Below are 19,363 nucleotides of genomic sequence, written 5' to 3'. Positions count from 1 at the left end.
TCCTTGTCGGGGGAGCCGACAGCCGTGGAACCCGAGGACCTCGAAGAGCAATGACGACGACGCCAAGATTCGTCGCCACCGTTGCTGCCTGTCGATACAAAGAAGTACAACTTGGGCATAGTGTGGATGAGGAGAGGAGGAGTTTGGAGAAGCAGTTGAACGCGAAGGTGTGGATGTGGACGTTGTTAGAGCATGTATTGAATAGGCACGACCAAGCCAGGTGAACGGACGGTCAACCCGCTTCAATGCGGCGCAGCGTCCAAGGTTGGTTTCTCGGGACGACACGCCCGCTTTAAAGCATCGACACCCATCTAGTTGCGTCAGGCCTCCCGTCCAGTCACATCACGCGGCATCAATTCACAAGAGCGAGTTGAAAATAAACTTCACAAGAGCTAGTTGTTCTGCTTTGGTAAGGCCAAAGAAGAGCAAGACACATATAGACAATTGTTTGGGTGTGAATTAGGTTCTTTGCCCTTCAGTTATTTGGGCACACTGATTCATCACTGTAAGTTATCTAATAAAGAATGGAAGTGCATCGAAGATCAAATTGAAAACAATCTTAGTTGCTAGAAGGGCAAGCTAATGTCTTATGGAGGTCGGCTAGTGCTGATCAACTCAGTACTTACTAGTATGTCGATGTTCCTACTATCTTTCTTCGAGGTACCGAAAGGGGTGCGGAAGAGACTTGATTTCTTTCGATCTCGATTTTTCTGGTAGTCAAATGAGGCCAGGAAGAAGTATCATCTCGCACAATGGGATATTTTATGCCGACCCAAAGACCAAGGGGGTCTCAGTATTGAAAACCTAGAAATTAAGAATAAATGTCTTATGAGTAAATGTCTCTACATGTTAGAGACAGAGCCGGAGAGTATGTGGGCACAGATACTATGCAATGAGTATCTACAGTCGAAAATGCTAGCCCAGGTCACCGTGAGGCCAACTGACTTGCCATTCTGGAAGGGACTCATGCGAACGAAAGATTTGTTCTTTCGTAGGGTCAAATTCTTGGTTGGCAATGAGATGTCAACAAGATTTTGGGAGAATACGTGGTTAGGGGAGACACCACTAGCCATACAATACCCCACCCTATATAACATTGTTCAACGCAAGGAGGATTACGTAGGCACAATATTTCAATCGAATCCCTTGAATATTCAGTTTAGACGTGCGTTAGTTGGTGAGCGATGGAATGCCTGGATGCACTTGGTTCGGAGATTGATAGATGTTCAGTTATCCGACCAACCCGATTCGATGCACTAGAAGTTAGCTAGAAATGGGGTGTTTATGGTGAAATCTTTTTACATGGATTTAATTAATCCTAGCCCAATCTCGAGATCGTTACATATTTGGAAGGTTAAGGTTCCCTTGCGCATTAAAATCTTTATGTGGTTCGTACACAAGCAAGTGATACTCACCAAAGATAACTTAGTAAAGAGGTGGTCGGTAGGTAGTTCCCGTTGTTATTTTTGTGATCATCATGAAACAATACAACACTTGTTCATGGAGTGCCCACTCGCGAAATTGCTTTGGAGAACAATCCATATAGCCTTTAACATTATTCCTCCAGTTAACATTGAATCGCTATTTGGGACGTGGTTAGCTGGGGTTGATCATATTACTGCGGCTCGTATTCAGATTGAAATATGTGCGCTTATATGGGCTATATGGAATTGCAGGAATGATATGATTTTTAACAGACAACATACTTTAACTTTCTTGCATGTCATTTTCAGAGCTACCGCATGGATCCGTACGTGGTCCTTACTCACTCTTACGGACTCCAGGGAGCCTTTGGTTACTGGGTGCAAGCAGTGCGAGATGGTAGCACGGGCTATGTTCAACAGGTTCGGATGATGGTCGCATAATAGGATATGAGTCTAGGGAGTTTGTCCTTCACATTGTCATACCGGTTGCGATTTTGAGCATTCACTTTTCTTTTACTTTTTGCTCCGCTTACGAGCTGTAATACTTTTATGACTTTGTGCTACTTTGAGACTAAGAGCATCTCCAGCCGCGCCCCCAACAGGCCCCCAGGCCACTTTTTTGGCGGCGGCGCCGAAAAAACGCTCCAGTCGCGCCCCCAGGACGCTGAAATCTGCCGGCTCGCCCCGTTTTTGGGCCCGGCGATCGCAGGCCGAACCCGACGCACTGGGGGGCACTCGGGGGCTCCGGCGCAAGAGAAAAGCACGGCTGGCCCACACCATCAGGCGAAAAGTCAAGTTTTTCTTCCCCGGCTCGCCTCCCACCCCCCGCGCGCTCGGCCGCCAACAGCTGTATCCCGGCGCCGCCCACCACCCTTCACCGCTAGATAGCCAATCCCAGCCGAAAAAAGAGCAGAGGTTCGGCGAGGCATCCCCTCCACCAGCAGCTGAGCGTTTTTCACGCTGTTTCTGGCCGCGGAGGGACGGTTTAGCGGCGGGTACGCGCCCACCGGGCGCAAGGTGTTCGGCGATTTGCCTGCCTCGGTGATGGACTTGGACGACGAGGAAGCGCTCGTCGTGCTGCTGGAGGAGGAAGCCGAGGCCGACGTCCAGGAGAGGAACATCTCATGGTCCTCGCCGCCCTGCTGGCGAGCAATGAAAAGCCGCGACGAGGTGGCTCGGCGCCGAGGTGGATGAAAGCAAAGAACCGGCATCGTCTTGAAGGCTACTGCATGCTCTACTCCGACTACTTCGCCGACGCTTCACTGCACGGCGACAAAACATTTCGGCGTCATTATCGGATGAGCCGAAAGCTTTCCCCGGGATTGTGAATTCCATCCGGGAGTTCGACAACTACTTCCAAGTGCAAGAAGGATTGCACCGGCAAACTTGGATTCACCTCGATCCAGAAGTGCACGACAGCGATGAGGATGCTTGCATACGGAGCTCCCAGTGATTCACTCGATGGCTATGGGCGCATGGCCGAGTCCACCACCATTGAGTGTTTCTACAAGTTCTGTCGGGCAGTGGTGGCAATGTTTGGACCGCAATACTTGCGAACACCCAATGCGAAAGACACTGCTCGGATCCTAGCATAGAATGCAGCAAGAGGATTTCCTGGGATGCTTGGAAGCATCGACTGCATGCATTGGAAATGGAAGAACTGCCCATTTGCTTGGCAGGGGATGTACAAAGGCGCCAAAGGCGGTTGCAATGTGGTACTTGAGGCGGTGGCCACATAGGACCTTTGGATTTGGCACACCTTCTCTGGTATGCCAGGAACTCACAATGACATCAACGTGCTGCAGTGTTCCCCTGTCTTTGCCAAGCTTGTTGAAGGTCATTCTCCTCCGGTGAACTTCGAGGTCAATGAGCGGCACTACAACAAGGGGTACTACCTAGCTGATGGCATCTATTCGAGATGGTCTACATTTGTGAAGACTATCTCAAATGTTGTGCTAGGAGGCAAGAAGTCCCACTTTGCCAAGGTGCATGAGGCTTGCAGAAAGGATGTCGAGCGGGCTTTTGGTGTGCTCCAATCTCGATTTGCTGTTGTCCGCTACCCTGCTCAGACCTGGTCGAAAGATCAAATATGGGAGATCATGACTTGCTGTGTCACCTTCCACAACATGATCATCAAGAGCGAGCAGGAAGAGCCAGTGTTTGACACTTAACCATACTACAGGCAGGGTCCTCTAGCCGAAGTTGATCACCAGGTACCGGCAACCTGGACTGCCTACCTCAGTATGCGTCAGGAGATCCGAGACCCACAGGTGCATCATCAACTGCAGCAGGATCTGGTGGAGCACCTATGAAGGCTCAAGGGCGACGCGGGCTCGACGTGTGATGAAATATGAGTTTTTATTTGTTGAATTATATAATTTGTATTGAACTATTTGTTGTTGCACTATTTTGTTGAACTATTTGATTTTCTGTGATGAACTATGTGATAAAAAATATTTATGTTGATAATTGAACGCCGAGCCATGCCAAATATGGGCTGATTCTCGCCCATACGAGGCCTTTATTTGCCGAAAGTGGGTCGAAAACTGGGCCAATCTCGACGCCTGAGGGGCGACCTGAGGGCGACGACTGGATGCCCAACCGCCCCCAGCGCCGATTGTATTACCAGCTCGCCTCCCAGGGAGCAATTTTTATGCCTCCTAGGAGGGCAACGGCTGGATATGCTTTAAGATGGTTGCATGCATCGTTCCGATGCAGAGACCGAGGGCAAGCCTTCTTTTCCAAAAAAAGAAATGCGGCATCAATTCAGCCCCTGCTGCTCCAGGCCAGCATGAATGCGGCGCGGAAATATTGCTCATATTACCGGCCTAAGAGCAGCTACAACGGGGACGCTTAGACTGGGCGCTAGGATCAAATCCCCAGTAGTTAAGCCTAATATCCCGGCCGTTTTTTCCTATTCCCGGCTAAGCCCAGTATTCAGGCTAGCGTCGACGCTACTTCTGGCCCTAGGCGCTAGCCCGTTTTTTCTTTCGAGGTATGACACAAAGTGCGTCCTGTTAAGCACCTGTACCTTGTCATTGCCGTTGGAGGACTGGATGCTAACACCGCTGCTATATGATTTTTCTTTTCTTGTATTTCCTTAAGCGCCCATGCAAGCGCCTAGGCATTGAACATGCCCTAAAGGCACATATTATTCCTGGAGGAAAAACAAGCATAAATGTTTTTTTCTTTGTGCTCAATCATCATCATCAACGCCGCACGACACACGCCCGAATGGCCGGATGGATATGCAGCAGCGTGGAGTGGTGGGCGTAGCAAATCCCTCTCCCTTTTGACGAAAGTAGGAGCGCACACCGCACCAACTCCGCTGCTGCGTGCGCTGCCGCTCGTTATTCTCTGCTCTCTGCCAAGCCTCCCCCTCCCCCCTCTCCTCCCTCCGCAGCTCTGAGCTGTGCTGCCGCCGCTTTCACCTCCACTAATCATCATCCCCATCGTCGCCTCCTTTCTCCTCTCCTCTCCCTCCCTCCCTCCCCCCGATCCTTCCTCCTCCCACACGCACCTAGCCATCGCGAGGCGGCGAGAAGAGCGGGACGCGGGGGCTGCGCTGGCCAGCGACGGGGAGGCGGACGGGGAGGGGGAGGGGATGGCGGCGGCGTGGGGCGGCACCACGCAGAAGTGCGCCTCCTGCGGCAAGAAGGTGTACCCCGTCGAGGAGCTCGCCGCCGACGGCCGCGCCTACCACCGCCCCTGCTTCCGCTGCCACCACTGCAAGAGCACCCTCCAGGTCAATTCCCTCCCCCCTTGACCAGAATGAATCATGCGAGCCAACTAGAGTTCCACTGTTCAGATGATGGTACAAATAAAGTGCTAGTACTAAAGTAGGACGGATGCTATGATTTATAAGATGCTTGCATGCTTATCCCCCCGTGATTCGGGCTATTATTGCGAGCTTTATGGGAGGTAAGTACTAGTAATGCGTACCTGGGCATCATTAGCTTGCTTATGATTGTCTGTCCCTGTTCAAATTGTTCAGTTGATTGATGCGTTGGTTAGTGCTTGTACTTGCTGTGTGGGTTTCTCCTTCTCAACCACAGCCAGTTATGAAGTTAGGCTGCGTGTTCATGTCAACCGCAACGATTTTGTCCATTTCACATCCTGCAGGTTGTTCAGCAGGGAGTGGTAATGAGTGCCACGCGGTTTAAGGCATCTCTAACGGCATTCCTTTTCTTCTAGAATAAAAGACATGATGTTATATTATGCATTTAACTTTATTCGAGGAGTCCATCTTCGTTGCACAATGTGTCATACTATTTAGTATGATTAGTTCTCTGTACTTGCCTTTCCTTAAAGAAACGGGCAAGACAGCATAGCACATGCAGTTCAGTGATGATTTGCCCATGGGTGGAGTGGACCCCTTGAGCCCTGATCTGTTTTATGATCCCTGTAATTCTCTTTTAGTGGCATAAAAGCAGTTTATAGCTATGATAAAGATGTAGCCAGTTGACATGATGAACTACCGATAAAGCCAAAGACAAATTTAAGTTCATATGCGCTCTTAGTCCTAGATTGGAAATGGGCTCCTTGCATTATTGAATATTCCTTCGGACCACATGCTTGACATAGTCTATACTCTATTATTTGAGAACTTAATTGTTTTGCTGAAAGCAGAAATGCTCGCATTAAATCTTTTATGCTACATCATATTACTTGGCACTGGTACCATGTTTTCCTGTTTGTGGCTAAAGCTACATCTTTGAAACATAAAAGTAAAGTAACATTTTAACTAAACCTTTTCTTTTCTTTCTTGTTTGTTCTGCAGTTTAGCAATTATTCTTCCATCGAAGGTGTCCTGTACTGCAAACCTCACTATGACCAGATATTAAAATCAACTGGCAGTTTGGAAAAAAGTTTTGAAGGTACTGAAGGCAACACTTGATCATTCGCACTCAGATGTCTTTATTTTCAGGATTATTTTGTCATACTATTCTCTAAATTTGGGAGCAATTCTGTATTATGTCAGGTGTGACAAGATCAGCTAAATCAGAAAAATCAAATGGACCCAAGGTATTGAGCTTCTGTAGGACACGCCTTTTGTGTGGTTGAAGCATATTCATAGTATTGAAATTGTTTGTCTTATGTTGCGATATACACAACAGTATGTCCATTTCCTCCTTGATATTTTTCCAAAATGCAGGGCCAGCAAAACAGCAGATTCTCTAGTATGTTTGTTGGCACGCAAGACAAGTGTGTAGTTTGTAACAAGACTGTGTACCCTCTTGAAAAGGTCAGTATTATTTAATCTTTGGCTGCTACTTTAATGCACATTAAACCATCAACTGCCCAGAAAAATAAGTATTCTGTGTATTTGGTTCTCTCTATAATGGCCGGAGTTACTGTGTCTGTAAGTTGTACAGAAGAATTGTCGTTTGTCCTGTCATCTTGCTAAAATTTTCATAATTCATGACAAGACTAGTTTCATGGCAATTGCAAATGTAATAAAACGTGTCATGTTTATTATTAGAATTACGATCTGGCAGATTCCCACATCTAATGCAGTTCTCTAATCCCACTTGCAAGTACTCCCTCTGTAAACCTTATATTAGTTTACGGAGGGAGTAGCAGGGAGGAAAAAAGAACTAATCAATATCTCGCCCACGAGCCAAATCATTTTTTTTTGGGTGAAGAGATGTTATACCAATCCAATAGTATGTGTTGGGTCTTTAACGCCTTCTTATAACATAGTGCACAGCTGCAGAAGTGACATCTAATTATCATCAGCATCTATGGCAGATCCAATAAATGCCTATAATGTTTGCATTTTTAGCAATATTTTTTCTTTGAATGTCTTTCCTTTCTCATTCTATCACTTCCTGTATTTACCTTATTGAACTTGTTTTTGATTCAACTAATTTCTTTCAGGTTGATCTTAACGGGGGCGCGTATCATAAATCATGCTTCCGTTGCACCCATGGTGGTTGTACACTCAGCCCATCCAACAATGTCACACATGAAGGCAAACTTTATTGCAAGACCCACCATTCTCAGTTGTTTATGGTCAAGGGAAACTTCAGTCAGTTCGAGGAGAACACTGTAAATGCAAAAGTGGCTGTCGAGAAACTACCAGAAACTGGAGAAGCCACCAACAAGCCAGGTCAAGGTGATGAAATCGGTGAGAAGACCTCAGAAAATGAGCTCACAGCTGACAAACCATCCCAAAATGATGTTGCAGCTGAAAACCCATTGCAGAGTAGCATTGATGTTCCTAAACCATCAGAAAGCACAGTCGAGAAGTCAGCAGAAAGTGAAAGTGTTACTGAGAGTGAGTCAAAGAGTCCTGTAGTTAACAATAAGCCATTTGAAAGCAGTGCCGAGAAGCCACATCAGAGCAGTGTGGTTGATACTAAGCCATCAGGAAGCAGTGCGGCCATAAGAAAACCATGGCAACGCAGTCTTCCCACAAATAAGCCGTCAGTGATTAGTGCATCAACTGAAAAGCCATCACCGAGCGATGCAGCCATTGAGAAGCCGTCATCCAGTAATGGGTCTAATGGGAAACCGTCGGACAGCAGCACAGGGGTAAAAAAGTCATGGCAGCACAGTGTAGCTACTGAGAACCCACAGCAGAGCATGTTACCATCGGATAAGCCAGCATCAACCAGTGCAGATGATGTGAAGCCATCAGAAAGCGGCAAAGTGGTCAAAAAAACATGGCAACGCCCTGTGGTTGCTGAGAACCAGAAACAAAACAGTGGACCAACCGAGAAGCCGTCACCGACGAGTGACACAAAGCCATTAGATAGCAGCACAACAATTAAAAGACCATGGGGCCGCAGAATAGCCAGTGAGAAATCTCTGCAGAGCAGTGAGGTTGATATGAAACCAGTGGAAACCAGTACAGTGGTTACTGTTCTACAGCAGCCCAGTGAGGAACCTCCACAAACCGATGCAGCTGTGCTACAGCAGCCCAGTGAGGAACCTCAACAAACTAATGCAGCTGTGCTACAGCAGCCCAGTGAGGAACCTCAACAAACTAATGCAGATGATGTGAAGCCTTCGGAGGACACTGCAGTAGTAGTGAAAAAGCCATGGCAATTCAACACGAGAACCGAGAAGCAACCCCAGAGTAGTGTAGTTGATGCAAAGAAAACTGAAAGTACTGGAGCGATCAAACGGCAGTGGAAGCGTAACACGCCGTTTGAGAAGCCATCACAAAGCAGTGCAGCAGCAGCTGTGACAACAACACAAAGCAATGTGACCGTCACGAAGCCAGCCCCGAGCAACATGGCTGTGAAGAAGTCATGGCAAAGAAGTACAACTCCAAAAAATCTGGCAGCGAGTGATATGGCTACCAATAAAGCATTGCAAACCAAGGCAGTGATCGAGAAGCCATCACAAGAAAGTTCTCAAGAGAAACCATTACAAGAAAAGACACCTCAAGTCACTGTGATCACCGAGAAGCGATCGGAAGAAAGTTCTCAAGAGAAGCCATCTCAAGAAAAGGCACCTCAAACTGCTGCGATCATCGAGAAGCCATCACAAGAAAGTTCTCAAGAGAAGCCATCTGAGGCAAAGACACCTCAAATTGCTGCAACCGCCGAGAAGCCATCACAAGGAAGTTCTCAAGAAAAGGCACCTCGAAAAGCTTCGATCACCGGGAAGCCATCACAAGAAAGTTCTCAAGAGAAGCCATTACAAATGAATGAATCTTCCAAGGAGCAACTTCAGACTGAAGATATTGTTGAGAAACAACTTCAAAGTGAAGATATTGCTGATGCTACACCACAAAGGGACCTGATGACACAAGATGATGTCTCCCTCAAGAAGATACCAGAGCCTCAAATTGATGCCTCTTCTGCCGAACTGACGAAGGATCCATCAGAGCAAGATGGGGCTGCATCTGGTGAGAACTTGTCAGAGTCTCAAAGTAAGCTAACTGTTGAGCAGACGTTGGAATCCCAAGACGCTGTGGTTCCTCAAGAGGCAACTGACCAGATAATGGAATCTAAAAATGATGCAGGCATTGAGCAGTCATCAGAATCTCAAAGTGTTGCACCGGCAGAGGTTCCAGTGGAGCAACCATTGCAACAACAAGAAGATGCATCTACAGAGCAGCCATTGGAATCTCAGCATGAAGCAGATGACAAGGATCAAACAGAGCCTAGTAGTGATGCAATTGCTGAGGAGTCATTGCAGCTTCAATTTGACACAGCTGCCGTGAAGTTATCAGAACCACAAACAGATGCAACTGCTGATCAGTCGGCTGAGCAGCTACCAGAACCTCAAAGTGACGCATCAGTGGAGGAACCAGTAGTCCATCAAAGTAACGTGTCTACTGAGAAGCTATCTGAGTCTCAAGGTGATGCAGCTGCTGTTGAATCATCCGGACAGCCATCAGAGCCTGAGGAGCGATCAGAACGTCAAATGGATGCAGCTCCTCATAATTTAACTGATCAGCCATTGGAACCTCAAAAGGATGTATCTATTGAGAAGCCACTCAAAACTGAGACTAACGTTGTTACTGATAATCCATCAGAAAGTAGCTTAGCTACTGAAACACTGCCTGAAAGCACTCCAAAGATCAGCACTGCCACCGAGGAACCTGCACAGCGTGAAATTTCTGATGAGACACTGCCTCAAAGCATTGCATTAGATACAACACCAGAAAGCGCCACATCTGTCGAAGAACCCACATATGTCGGTGAGGCCATCGTTGAGATATCAGAGGACAGCTCAGCTCCCGAGAAGCCATCAGAGGATGCCGTTACTCCTGAGAAGCCATCAGATGAAGGTGAGGTAGGTGTGGAGCCAGCAGAAGACAATGCAGCTCGTAAGAATCCTTCGGAGGAAGATGAGGTGAGTGCTGAGCCATCAAACAACACAGTGGATCTCGAGAAGCCATCAGAGGAAAAAGATGATGCTATGAAGCCAGTAGAGGACAGCGTGGCTCTTGAGAAACCAACCGCTGACAAACCTTCAGAGGAAGACAAGGTGGGTGCTGAGCCATCAGACGAGAGAGTGGATCTTGATAAGCCATCAGAGGACAGCATGGCTGTTGAGGAGCCAGTCACCGACAAACCATCAGTGGAAGATGAAGCCAGTGCTGAGCCATCAAACGACAGAACAGATATCGAGAAACCATCGGAGGAGAAAGAAGACGCCACTGTGAAGTCATCAGAGGATATCACGTCTCTTGAGAAGCCAGTCACTGACAAACCTTCAGAGGAAGAGGAAGAAGGCGCAGCCAGCGAGAAGCCGTCGCACGACGATGCTGTCATCGAGGCGCCATCGCACGACGACATGGACTCGGCCACCGACAAACCCTCACCAGCCACAGAGACAAACACATCAGCCTGAGCTCACCGGGACAGTGGTTAGCCGAGCACAGACATCCCTGTTAGTGAGCTTCAGTAAACAGTTTTTAACCGGGAGAAGGATCGATACTACCGTTGTTTGATAGTTTTGCGTGCCATTTTTGTTTGTTTTTGTCTGTACAATGCTTGAGTTGTAAAATTTGAGGGAGAAAAGAGAGAAGGATAGGGAGGGTATTTACTTGGTTTACTCACTCACAAGCAATAAGCCCCTCCCCACATTAGGAGGAGGGCAGCATTGTGGTCTTTTACCTTTTTACGACAGATATTTCTGTTGGTGTGGTTTGGTTTGTTGCTCATATTTTTGTTGTATATCAGATGATGTACATGACAGTTTGGTTCAGATTTGTTTGTGCTTGCTGAACCTGAGCTGTTTCAGAATTGCTTTGCCTGTGTGCTATGGCTAGATAGATAGATATTTGAGTGTTTGCTCTGTCCTGTGGTCGAAGACTCGAAGCTCAGCAGCAATGTATGCCCTCATGCAGATGTGGTGTGGCCAGATAGATATTCAGAACAACCTTCCATAAGGAAAAAGTGCTAGAACAACCTAAAACCTCAAAAACCCCAGCGGCGACGGACGGAGGGAGGGAGGGAGCGAGGAGAGCTCCGATGGCGCCGAAGCGGAAGCCGGCGGAGCCGCCGAGGGACGCCGAGGGGATATTCCGCGGCGTCTCCGCCTTCTTCGTGCCCCACGGCGTGCAGTCCCGCCGCCTCGAGGTCGCCGCTTCTCCCCCCCTTCCGCCGCCCCTCCGATTCGCCTTCCATTCTTGCTTAGGTTTTTTTGGATTGCGGCGGCGGCCCTCGCAGGTGTGGAAGCAGAAGCTGGTGCAGATGGGGGGCCGGCTCGAGAAGAAGGACGCCGACGCCAAGGGCGCCAGGATCAACCACGTGCTCGCCGCCGACGCCAAGGCGCTGCTCCGGGAGCTCACCGCCGACTGGCTCCACCGTTTCCAGGGGGTAATACTAGCCGCTCTCTCCGGCCCCCTTCGGCTCCGTATAACCCTAGTCTCTCCACTCTCTCCTATGCGCAATGGTGCATCTGCATTGAGCTGTGAAAGTTTTGCTATTAGTCCTTTGGGGCACTTGCCAAAGTAATGTGGGTGTCAAATATCCCTGCTAGTATGGGAAGCCTTCTGAGAGGCTGCAGCGAGTGCCTGTATTCACCCGAGCATTGGATTTTCATCGCAGAGTGTTGTGTCCTTCGATTGGCTGGAGGAATGCCTCAAGTCTGGCGAGAGGCTGCCCGAGCACAAGTTCACCATCAACTACGAAGAGGAATTTAAACCCAAAAAGGCAGCTGGTGCCGGAGGTACAGGCGCGTCCAATCCCGCGAAGAGGAGCAAAATGTCATCCGAGGATCCTGAGAATCACAAAGGAACTGGTGGACAGGGTGTGAAGAAAGAGCTAGCTACCAGAGAGCATCAAGACGCCAGTACACATGTGCATGATGGTTCTGGTGTCCAAAAGGGGCCTGGCCAGCTTGCACATAGCCAGACTAGCTCTGGGGATACCAAGGACACCGTAGGGTCTCTTGATATTGAGGTATAAGCATGACCTGATAAACCAATGTGCCTGAACCATCTTTTCTCTAAAGCTTAAATTAGCTTATTTTGACACACATATTCTTCTATAGTTTGTCAAAGTTTATACACGGTGAGCCATCAAAAAAGAAGAATATTATTTCTAATGAACTTTGAGCTATAGATTGTACTTATGTCTGTTGAATATTGGAATTCAACCCTGTTGCCCATTGGCAAGCAACTTTATATCTAATCAAGTTTTCATCCATGGAGTGTGCAAACTTGAAAGTCTTCACTTCTCAGTTCTGGGCTTTATCTCATTTTGGCATAGATGGGGTTTTCTGCTTTGCATGCTAATTCATTAGTCATACAACCAGGAAGCTTCTTCTGGGGAACCCACAACATATGCTCCACCAGACCTCAACAGGAACATCACTGAGATTTTCGGAAAACTTATCAACATATATAGAGGTAAAGGACATCGACACATTGTACAAAGTAATGTTCTCATCATTTTGTTGATTGTTGTGAAATTTTATGTTTCTCTTGAAGCCATGGGAGATGACCGGAGATCATTTAGCTATTACAAGGCCATTCCCGTAATTGAGAAACTGCCATTCAAAATAGAAAGTGGCGACCAAGTTAAAAACCTCCCCACCATTGGGAAATCTTTGAAAGACCATGTATGTATGTCTCATTCTATCATTCTTCTTGCTGTTTGTTGGTGATTGCTAGTGTAGTGCGCAACTCTTTCAACATTTTAACAAGCCGTCAAGTGTATTTTGGACTCCAATGTAAAAGAAACTAATACTCCTTCCTGTTACATAATAATATGATGGGCTTAATTTCTTTGTCTTTTTTACTGGAAAGAACTGTTGCCATTTTCGCTGATAGCATAAAACCTAAAGGTGCCAGATGATGCTGAACAGTTGTAGTATGGGCCAAATGGAATTTGAACATAGAAGTTCCAAGAAAAGATTGATTTTGCATTCATCATTTGATTCACAGATTAATGAAATAGTGACAACAGGGAAGCTTTCCAAACTGGAACACTTTGAGAATGATGAAAAGGTAACCTAATTATGAGCTAGGACTACATTCTTAAGCATTATTCAATTGCATGTCCTGATAATAGATTTGCATAATTTTGAAGGTACGGACTGTCAGCCTATTCGGTGAAGTTTGGGGTGTTGGTCCTGCAACTGCTCTTAAGTTATATGATAAAGGACACCGTACTCTTGATGACCTTCGGAAAGATGACTCACTTACATATGCTCAAAGGACTGGCTTAAAATTCTTTGATGATATCAGACAAAGAATCCCTCGGCATGAGGTATGTAATTCGTGGACTTGTTTTCCATTAGTTAATAGATTTTTGACTCAGCCATGCAACACAGCTCACATTACATTCTTTTCTTCTCTAGGTCAGTGAGATGGAGAAGCTTTTGCAAGATGTTGGGAAGGATATCTTGCCTGGAGTGAGTTACAGAGACCATTTTGAGGAACTATTTGTGCAGAACACACATAAGCTGTTAAGGCCAATCAATTTCCTATGGTTATTTCTAAATTCGTCATGTGTGATTATTATTTGAAGGTAATAATTGTATGCGGAGGATCATACAGACGTGGAAAATCATCTTGCGGCGACATGGATATTGTAATTACTCATGATGATGGTAAAAGGTATACTTCAAAGCATGTGCAACCAGGTTTCGAACCGGACAGACCTTGTCTAATGATTTTATATTTACATATCGGGAGAATGTATGCTACTATGGTCTACTCAGTGTAAGCTATAATATTCTATTGAATTCAACACTAGCTAGGAAAATAAAAAAAGAGGATAAGACAGAACCTCACAATCAGTCTGAGGAGCAGTTTAGTTATACAACATTGTTATCTCATTCTTGTAACTTGCAAGTTTAGATTGATGACATATTCTCCGCTATAAGGATGGCAATTCGTATTTATGCAATTACAGTTTGGTAGTACAAGAAGTTGTGATTCGACTCTACAATTCTTTGCAGTCATGTAGGTTTCCTGCCGAAGTTTGTTCAGAGGCTGAAGGACATTAATTTTTTAAGGGAGGATCTTATCTTCAGCATAAACAGTATTGAGGTATGTAGCCACCAGTTCCACAGAATTTGGGAAGATATATTATATGGAAGAGATAGCATATAAGTAATAATCCGAAAAAACAATGTGGTGATAAAAAAGTAAAAAGTTATAGTATCTGATAAGGTCTTTTCTAAACTTCCTGAAGAAGTGTGTTAAGAAGGTCTGAAATGCAGGGAACTGACAGCGGGGTTGACACATATTTCGGTCTTTGCACATATCCTGGACGTGAGCTGCGGCATCGCATTGATCTCAAGGTATGGAGCGCTTCCACTATTCCAGTAGGGATACATTCAGTTATATTGACGTTTTTATTCTTCAGTTAGCACGATTTGTTTCTTTTGGAACTGAAAACCATAATTCATTTTGTATCGCTGTCTGCCTTTTGGTGTTGGCAGGTATACCCAAGGAACAGGTATGCATCCGGGCTGCTAGCCTGGACTGGAAATGATGTTCTAAATCGACGGTATAAATTCGAGCTCTATGCATACGTCATGCCATGGTTATGAAAATCCGACTTTATTCTTTTGGAATAACTTGTACAATTACAACGTGCAGATTGAGAATACTAGCAGAATCCAAGGGCTACGTGCTTGATGACACTGGTTTGTATCTTGCTACACAGAGCAGTGGTGGAAAGCGCGTAAGCACACACACTTGTTCGTCGGTCATTACAATTCTGTCTTCCTTCATTTCTCTGTCGGCATTTCATCGTTTATCGTGAATTTCACAGGCGGGGAGATCAGAAGCTATAGTTAACTGCCACGAGGAGAAGGATGTGTTCGACACACTCGGGTTCCCGTACTTGGAGCCTCATGAACGAAATCTATAGCTCTGAAGAAGAATGTAGCTTTCCCAGACCTGTGTAGTTTTGTTCTCCTTTGTACCACAGGCCCACTGGTAGCTGTTTCCAAACCTGTGTGCAGCAAACGTAGATTTGCGGGATCGTATATATTTTGTTGTTCTGTGTTGTATTGTAGATCAGTAGCTGGAATGTTCGTCGTGGCGCATGAATCTAGGGACAAGTCTGTAACTATTTTGTTATACACAACCGCTTTGCCTTCACAATGGACACTTGTATTTCTCTTTGTGAGACATGGTTTTCTGCAACTACATGGCCATATAAGATGGTGCTTTTCTGGAATTTAACAAGAAAGAAATGCATTTCAAAGTACTTAATACAGAGTAAAGTTGCAGGCAAAATGTCACAAGCACATCGTGAGAATGTTGACAAGCCCAGGGCATTTGAAAGCCTGTTGCACTGTAAGATAATCCAGATCCAAAAACTATCCCCTTCCTTGGAAGTTAACCGGATCTAAAAGTTAGCACGCAAAGTGGGAACATCTGACCGATGTTGCGATATATGCTGCATTCCAGCCAGCACTTTTAGCTACTTACTGAAAACGGAGCTCAAGTTCCAGGCTTCAAGTCAAACTAACCACAATCACCTACATAATTGTGAAGATTACTTACATCTCCTCTACCTACACCTACCGAGAAGCAAACAGCGGCAGCAACAGCTGTGATCAATAAGAACTGTTGCTGGGACCGCCACCGAGCATTTCCTCCCTGTCGATGAAACGCTCGAGAAGCTCCCGGTTCTTGATCACCAGGCACTTGTCATCTTTGCCGAACCAGTCGTACCGATTCCTTGCAATGTAATCGTAGGCTGCGTCACGCAGTGGGACGGGGATGATCAGCAAGGAGCTCAGCGCCGAGTAGGGAAGAGGCAGGTATGATGCAACTTTCAGCGCAGCTGCAAGCCAAAAATGTTAAGAATGTTCAGTGCCATGACAACCAAGAGATCAACTGCCATGGAATAATTGTACTCGAATTGTTTTTGCTGAACTGAGTATGTTTTTCAGTTCAGTGCAGTAATATCCCACATAGCTCTTGTTTATAATTTGCAACAAGCATATGGAAATCTGAAACTATTTGTATACTTTCAGATTTCCGATGCCTCAAGGACTGATTAAACTACAAAATAAATTAATTAAGTATTTACATATCTCAAATTTTACACAATTGCAACAACAGTTTAACACTGCAATAACGTTTGGTTGACCAAGGGATGGGCCAAACAATAGCATAAATAAGTTCAGCAAAACAAGCTGAAGTATAGATGGGTTCAATGATAGGTAAGGTGCTTCCCTATCCTTCACAAGCCTATCGAAAGATTAATTCTGCAAGTGCCCTGACTCATAAGAAACAACAAGAAGGGCAAGGTAATTGGCTCCTAATTCATTAGATATGACAAATACTACCATATTTCATACTCTACTAGTAGATAACTGAAATAGAAACCAACTCTAAGGATTCAAGTGGCACTCGTGTTAGCATTCTGCAGAAAATGACAGGAATTCACCCTTAAAGCAAGAATTCCATCTCAGGTGAAGCTACCTGCTACTATTCTCAGCACCGAAAAATGAAAACACCTCAGCATCACATTGCTAGTAACCTGTCAGAAAAAATCTTGACAGGACACACTTACCAAGAAAAGCCTGCTCTGAATCTGAAGGAGGAGGATACTAACCAGTGGAGCCCTCGTAGTAGGCCTCAGGGCCCTCGATGAAGAGAACGCGGCGGAGCACGTCCTCCCGGTCCATGCCCACCAGCCTCAGGTACGGCTCCGCGGCCTTGGACTGCAGGCAGCAGAACCTGATCTTGGCGTGCTTGTCCGTCCTGAACACCCACTTCACCCCTGCATTGCAAAAACCGCGAACAGTTCAACATCACAAGCGATTCCCAGGCGCAGCAAAGCAGTACCGTCGAACGCGAATCGCTCGGCCCAAATCAGGCCACGGTTCGAGCCCAAATGGTGCCCAGGAATGAGGAATCGAGGAGCGTGTGTCCTAGGGCTGGGCCGCGTGCGCTCACCGCGGTGGCAGAGGTGGCAGACGCCGTCGTAGATGAGCACGCGCGGCTGCAGGACGGTGGGCACGGTGGCCGCGACGGCAGCGGCCCCGACCCCGGCCGGCACGGGCGGCCCGAGGGGCCGCGGCGCGTCCTCGTCGACGACGATGTCGGTGGCGGCGGCGGCGGCGCCCGCCGACGCGCGGCCGCCGAGGCCGGCGAGCGACGGGGCGAGGCGGGGGCGGAGGCGGGCGACGAGGGTGCGGGCGAGCATTTTTTTTTTCTTCCTTTACTCCCTCGCGGCGAGGTGGCGGTTCTACACAGGTCTGGGTTTCCCTTTCTTGTTCCTTCCCCTCTGCTTCAGGTTGCTGAACACTTTCTCTTCTGTTTTTTTTTCTCACCGTCCCCTTTTCAACGCTGACCGCGGATCCCCGGGGCTGCTTCGCTTGGAGAGCAAGTCGAATGTGGTGGGCCTTTTCCTTTCTGTCCTTTTTATGCATTTTTTTATTATTCTCTGGTCTTAAATGTAAGTCTTCACGTGAACTTGATTTTTTTTTTGGAATAACTCGACTTTGGGATGTTTTTTTAAGAGGTAAATACACCAGGAGTCATAGAACTTGCACGTGACGGTCAGTTTGGTGCACAAAATTGTAAAATACGTGTTTCTGGTCATCAAACTTGCACAAACGTTCATATACGGTCGCATTCCATGTACGCAGATGTATCTATGGCCTATGTGGCATACCAGCATGGCCAGGGCCCACTGTAAGCCCACCACGCATGGTAGATCTGTAGGCTTTTTCTTTATTTATGTATTATGCACCTATTTTTTAAATTATTAAGCCCCTAAAATAAAATAATTTTTTATTTATGTATAAAGCCCCTAAAATAAAATGGAAAAATAAAGGATGGTTCGGTTACAAACTAGGGACGTGTCCCTACTAGGCTTGGGTTAACAACCATCAAACCAATGACCATTCATGTCTAGATATCACGAATAGTTTTTATATCATATAAACACGGCCGAAAAATCAATTTTGCAAGAAATGTAACCCCAAAAAAGGGAGCACCATGGCTCGACTATGTGACCTCGTGGTCAACGTTAACTAAGATTACCACCGGGCTTCGACAACACAACATATCAAATGGGACAAATATTTTTCACGTTGTTATTCCTTCTTGTTCTATGTAAGAAAAAATATTATATTATTGTGTTTGTGATATTTAATAAATGTTTATGTGTTACAAAAAAAGGTGTGTGACATTTAAAAAAAGTAAACATTGTAAACCACATTTGTGTAATTAAAAATGATACGTTGCATTTTAAAAATGTTCATGCATTCCAAAAAAACTGGTCATGACAATTTTTAAATGCCTATACAATGTATAAAACAGTTTGTGTAGCTTTAAAATGTTTCGCACCATCCGAAAATGTTAAAAACATAGTTGAAAAAAGTTTCAAAACTTTTCAAAACTTGTATTTGAAAAAAATGCCAATCATACACTTAAAAAGTATTAAGCATATATTTTTTAAATACTCCAAACATAGATGTATACTGGAGTATTTAAAATATATGTGTATCAAAACATAGATGTATACTGAAGTATTTAAAACATCAAAACATATATGTATCACATGGAGTATATGTTTCAATACACATAAGTTTCAAAACTTGTATTTGAAAAAATGTTAATATGGACGTGTTGTGTTGATTAACATTTTTCCAAATACAAGTTTTTGAAACTTTTAAAATGCTGCGTACCTTTTTTGTAACACATAAATATTTTTTGAATGTCACAGACACAAGAATATAAATTGTTTTCTTACATCTGGACGTGTTGTGTTGTCGGTGGTAATGTTAGTTAACCTTAAGTACAAGGTCACATGGTCGAGTCACGGTGCTCATTTTTTCCGTGTTACATTTCTTGTAAAAATTATTTTCAGTCAATGTTTATATGATACAGAAATTAGTCATGCTACATAGACATGAATGATCAGTAGTTTGGTGGTTGTCCGTGTGACTACTAGGACACGTTGCAGCTTCAAGACCCCACATCGCTTGTTTTTTCATTTTATTTTTAGAGGCTTAATACGAAAATAAAAAAAGCCAAAGGCTTCTCT

The 19,363-nt window shown here is 45.6% G+C and overlaps 3 protein-coding genes across 4 annotated transcripts; 2 read left to right on the top strand and 1 right to left on the bottom strand.

Annotated features, from left to right (window-relative positions):
- Nucleotides 1–4,753: 4,753 nt before the first annotated feature.
- Nucleotides 4,754–11,117, top strand: LOC125518708 (uncharacterized). Its single transcript, XM_048683536.2, has 5 exons — nucleotides 4,754–5,169; nucleotides 6,205–6,301; nucleotides 6,406–6,449; nucleotides 6,580–6,669; nucleotides 7,305–11,117. Exons 1-5 carry the CDS (start codon nucleotides 5,029–5,031, stop codon nucleotides 10,737–10,739), a joined length of 3,807 nt encoding a protein of 1,268 aa, XP_048539493.2. The 5' UTR covers nucleotides 4,754–5,028; the 3' UTR covers nucleotides 10,740–11,117.
- Nucleotides 11,118–11,209: 92 nt separating this feature from the next.
- On the top strand, nucleotides 11,210–15,496 carry POL{LAMBDA} (DNA polymerase lambda (POLL)). 2 transcript variants are annotated; one of them, XM_048683538.2, is made up of 14 exons: nucleotides 11,210–11,470; nucleotides 11,561–11,710; nucleotides 11,942–12,295; nucleotides 12,651–12,744; nucleotides 12,826–12,960; nucleotides 13,304–13,344; nucleotides 13,427–13,606; nucleotides 13,698–13,751; nucleotides 13,868–13,956; nucleotides 14,301–14,391; nucleotides 14,565–14,645; nucleotides 14,787–14,854; nucleotides 14,947–15,031; nucleotides 15,122–15,496. In XM_048683538.2, the coding sequence occupies exons 1-14, from the start codon at nucleotides 11,363–11,365 to the stop codon at nucleotides 15,218–15,220; spliced, it is 1,629 nt and encodes a 542-aa protein (XP_048539495.2). In that variant the 5' UTR covers nucleotides 11,210–11,362; the 3' UTR covers nucleotides 15,221–15,496. The 2 variants fall into 2 exon arrangements, with proteins under 2 accessions (XP_048539495.2, XP_048539494.2); XM_048683537.2 differs by having other exon boundaries at nucleotides 12,826–12,956; nucleotides 13,282–13,344; nucleotides 15,122–15,494.
- Nucleotides 15,497–15,607: 111 nt separating this feature from the next.
- On the bottom strand, nucleotides 15,608–17,614 carry LOC125518711 (Putative thiol-disulfide oxidoreductase DCC). Its single transcript, XM_048683539.2, has 3 exons — nucleotides 17,266–17,614; nucleotides 16,922–17,089; nucleotides 15,608–16,144 (listed from the first exon to the last, which is right to left on the bottom strand). Exons 1-3 carry the CDS (start codon nucleotides 17,513–17,515, stop codon nucleotides 15,915–15,917), a joined length of 648 nt encoding a protein of 215 aa, XP_048539496.2. The 5' UTR covers nucleotides 17,516–17,614; the 3' UTR covers nucleotides 15,608–15,914.
- Nucleotides 17,615–19,363: the final 1,749 nt, after the last annotated feature.

Source organism: Triticum urartu, chromosome 7A, assembly GCF_056163025.1.
Source record: "Triticum urartu cultivar PI428250 chromosome 7A, HENAU_Tu73, whole genome shotgun sequence".
Classification (NCBI taxonomy): domain Eukaryota; kingdom Viridiplantae; phylum Streptophyta; class Magnoliopsida; order Poales; family Poaceae; genus Triticum; species Triticum urartu.
Note: the sequence above shows the minus strand (reverse complement) of the source record. Positions and strands in the feature narration are given on the sequence as shown.